The 4,550-nt window shown below is 39.5% G+C and overlaps 1 protein-coding gene across 1 annotated transcript; it reads left to right on the forward strand.

Moving 5' to 3' along the window:
* Positions 1-881: 881 nt before the first annotated feature.
* LOC138520493 (uncharacterized protein F54H12.2-like) lies at positions 882-1,841 on the forward strand. Its single transcript, XM_069632854.1, has one exon. It carries the CDS (start codon positions 882-884, stop codon positions 1,839-1,841), a length of 960 nt encoding a protein of 319 aa, XP_069488955.1.
* Positions 1,842-4,550: the final 2,709 nt, after the last annotated feature.

Genomic DNA, 4,550 nt, shown 5'->3' on the forward strand with positions numbered 1-4,550 from the left:
CGGGAAGGTCCTAGTGAAACTACAGCTCTGTCCTAGTTGAGAAAAAGACTATTAAAAAACATGGTATTTATGAAAAACTATGGGGAGCCGTACGTTTATAGGGATTATTACCGCCGACAAGCTGGTTATGGCAATCAACCTTACTTTCAAGGGGCACCCGTTATGTATGGTGCGGGTTTCGGAAGTATTTTTAGAAGCCTCTTTCGAAGGGCTATGCCGTTTCTACGAAAGGGGTTTGAATTAGCCAAACCACATGTGAAAACAGCAGCCACAAATATTGCTAAAGATGTGGTGTCTACAGCTACAACATCCATCGCAAATCGTTTTAACCAACCACCGCAAGAGGGTTCTGGGCTGGTTTATGTCAAAAACAACACAAACAAAAGAAAAAGGAAATCACTGCACAGATGGGGCCCTCCAGGAATGCATAAAAAACTAGGATCAGCAACGAAAACGGCTCAGAAGAGAAAAAGAACTCACAAGAACAGATCGGTCAAGAAAAAAAAAAACAGCCCCGGCATTAATATTTTCTAAAAGATGGCGTTTATCCATTGTGCGTCAGGGGAATGTGTGAAATCTGAACTCGATCTGTTTGCTGTACCCCCGACACAAACTAGCATTGAAAACAGCTTTTTCATGGAAGTGGCTCCCCTTGCTGCACTATCTCCGCTAGCGCCTATAGAGTTTTATATATCAGGCTCAACAGAGATGTATGTGGATTTAAATGACACGTTACTTTACCTCACTTGTAAAATAACAAAAGCTGATGGCTCAGCTATCCCCGCAATGGCTAAAGTTGCTACTATTGCTTACCCTGTGGCTACCCTCTTTAATCAAGTGGATATTACTCTAGGCGACAGCTGATTACACAGAGCGACAACATGTATGCGTACAGGGCCTATATAGAAAGCATTTTGAACTACAGCAATGACGCTTTGGACACTCAGTTTACAGCGGGGCTTTTCTATAAGGACACAGCAGGCCATATGGAGGATTATGCTCTAGATGGGGCTAATGCAGGTTTTATAAAAAGAGCTACACATGCCAGAGGGAGCAGAAATTTTGATTTACTAGGCCGTCTACACTCCGATCTATTTTTCCAGGAGAAACTAATGGTAAACGGCGTTGATCTGAAAATTAAACTTTCTAGAAATAAAGATGCTTTTTGCCTTAACAGCGATGATGCTGAAGCCTACAAGCTGATTATAGTATCAGCTAGTTTATTTATTAAAAGGGTGAATGTGTCACCCACGGTCAGATTAGCTCATGCTGATGCTCTACAAGTATCAAACTTAAAATATCCGGTGGAGCGGACATCTTTGAAAATTTTCAGTGTTCCATCGGGTAGCCGTGTCGCCAGTCAAGATAACTTATTCCTTGGACAGTTACCGAAAATAATCATCATTGGTTTTGTGGACAACACAGCTTTTTCTGGGGCTTACGCCAGCAACCCTTTTAATTTTAAACATTACAACATCAACTACGCAGCTCTTTTTAAAGAAGGGGTCGTTATACCGTCTAAAGCCTACAGTCCCAGTTTTCAACAAAAAAATACAATTAGGGAGTATTTGGGACTTGTCTCCATCAGCAGTAAACATCTGCATGATAAAGGTTTTGTGATACCCCGGGACGATTATGATGGGGGTTATACTCTCTTAGCTTTTGATTTGAGACCTGATAATACATCAACCGGCCATTATAATCTTATTAGAAATGGTAATCTACGCATAGAAGTACGCTTTGCTGCAAATTTACCCAACACGGGGAATCTAATTATTATGGCTCTATTTGACTCGGTTATGGAACTCAACAATCAACGACAAGTCCTGTACGACATGTAATGGATACTTACCAGATCAAGCGTTTTCTAAGTAAAGACAAACACGCTAAGAAAAGATTCAAGGGTGTGTATTCATGTGATAACCTTCCAAGAGACATAAGTAATGAGCGACCCATTAGTCTTGTGGCGAACACCGATCCCCAAGATCAGGAAGGCACCCATTGGATAGGTATGTTTATAAACAAGGATACAATAAAAGTCTTTGACAGCCTGGGGTGTTTCCCAAGCCACCCCATATACAGAGGCACTATCCTGGACTATGTAAAGGATATAGCACCCGTTATAAATTATAATAAAACACCTGTGCAACATCCTGAAGACATCACGTGTGGCCAGCACTCCTGTTACTTTGTATCTAACATGTCTGAGAAACACTCGCTGATAAGGGCTATGCACACCTATTCACTGGACCTCCGGCAAAATGATGTCATGGTTACTGCTTTTGTGAATAAGAACAGCTTTCGGAGATCCCCTGTAAATGTTTTTGATCGTTGGCAAAAATGTACTCTTATTACTAAACCTTAAATTGTGTACACATATAAATAAACACATTTTCTTTTTTAATTGAAACAGTCTTTTTTGTCTTATTTTTTCATTTATTTAATATTTTATAAACATGTTAGACATGATCAAAATGATTAGACATAACGCCTTTGAAAGTATGAATAATATTTTTATTGCAATGAACTTATTATTTTTTTATTTTTTTTGCAGACTGGAAACGTAATAATAGTAAAAAAAAAAAAGATATACATGTATATACATATTTTACAACGGTTAAAGATTTTGTTAAAGAAAAAAAAAAATGAGGTTACACGTTAAACCAAGAGGCTCGTTTACTGACTTTAATTTTTTTTCTTTTTTATTGACATTTCAGATGATTCAATAGCTGCTGTTAAAGGTTTGATCTCAGAGTCTTTTAAATTTTCCAACAGTTCGCGATGTCCCATATTTTCAATTAAAGTTGCGGGCAGGTTCACATCGGCAGCTGCTTGCATAAACAGGTCCCAACCTCGAGGTTTTGTGTGTCTTCCAAAAGCCTGAGGGTTGGTAATGCTGCGAACTAAATCGTGAACATTTGATCCTTTAACAACTGTTCCTATATAGATAAATTCTCCCTTGTTGTTCCATGTTGCCACGTTTTTTCACTTCCCATTTTGTTCATCAAAAGTTCTGCATTTTTCTGATAACGAGGGTTAATAGTGCCCAAAACCTCCATTACGATAGGATCCGGGGCAGAGGTTGATAGGGAGGGCTTAGAGCTAATTGCAGGGTCTTCAGGGGGCATGTACAGCATCAGTTTATTTTTCTCATTTTCGACCTGTCTAAAGTATGTTAAGTATTTTTGTAGAATATTTGAATAGAGCCCCACTTTATCATAGTCTGATAAATCATGCCGCTTTAAAACCTCTTGCATTTCAGAGTCAAGCCTTAAAGTGGCTGATTTTCAGATATCTGCTTCTTCCCGCTTCGGGGTACTTATACCCTCCAACTGACGTTTGTCAACCAAATACATCTTTTGGGCATGCTCCATTAACCACCCCCTAAAAGCCTAGTAATTAGAGGCAATGCCAAACCTAGGAGTGCCCCTATAAAACCCCCAGATTGTTTTAGAAGCTTTCTTTTGGTTTTTATAGACGACCTCTTGTTACTCAGCTTTTTAAGGAGGGTTTTTTTCTTTTTTAAAACGACTAGTTGCTGGGTGGATAAAGGAACGTTACCTTTTATAGTGTTGAAGGGAATCTCTGCTATAGCCGATACTAGATCATCAGAGGCTGAGCACAAAATGGCCTTCCGTTGTTGGGGTGGAGCTGTTACTAGCATTTTAAGAAGAGCAAAATTCCTACGTATACGGGCCGTCATGGTAGCTGGTCGTCGTCGCTAATGAGGAAAGATATTTTTTCACTGTGGTTTTCTAGACGTCTTTTGTACGTAAACCACGGGTATATCAGGAGGGAAAACACCGGTCCTCAATCTGTAGTCTTCTAAAGTGTTTGTTTTTAGATCCACCACGAGGTAACCGTAAGGTTTTAAGGTAGCGTCTTCAAAAGCCTCCATAAAAAAACAGGTATTACCCGGGTACATCTGTCTCGCTAGGACGGTGAGTTGATGTTTATCTCTGGGGTTTTTAAACAACACTATATAGCTGGCGTTTAATGTTATGGAGCGGTTGCCCTTTCCGCGGTAGAATAAATTTTGAACAATGTAGCAAATGCTAAGGTTCCTGTGATGTGAGTATTGTGTAAAAGCTTTCTCGATTTCCGAGCTATGCCCTCCTTCCATCATAAGATCATCTACAATAATCATATTAACAAGATTTGGTGGTAGCAAGCGGTCGTCATTCAAAGAATTTGGTAAGCCCTCCACAAACTTCAGATGTGGTATTTTAGATGCCAATTCATTATACAAGGGCTGCCAGCAAGAAAAAAAACAGATAACATTTTCAGGAATGGTATTCATAACAGAGGGTGCGTTTTCTAATAGCTGCTTAATAAAATAGCTTTTACCACAGCTAGAAGGTCCCGCTAACACGCATGAAAAGGGTGTTGCAACCGGGTATCCATCGTATACGTTGTTCCCTTTTCAATAACCATAGGGTAATGTTTTGTAATTAGCAGTAAGCACACGCTTATCAATTACTACCCTCAAGGTTTTTTGCAGCGTTTCACTGCTAATCTCCCATTGTTTCTTTTTACGCACTATTGAAGGT

Source organism: Ambystoma mexicanum, chromosome 13 (genome assembly GCF_040938575.1).
Source record: "Ambystoma mexicanum isolate Mex_15411 chromosome 13, UKY_AmexF1_1, whole genome shotgun sequence".
Taxonomy (NCBI): domain Eukaryota; kingdom Metazoa; phylum Chordata; class Amphibia; order Caudata; family Ambystomatidae; genus Ambystoma; species Ambystoma mexicanum.

What these genes read in the sequence shown, in the direction of transcription:
- LOC138520493 (XM_069632854.1), top strand. Translation starts at nt 882, where the DNA reads ATGTATGCGTACAGGGCCTATATAGAAAGCATTTTGAACTACAGCAAT.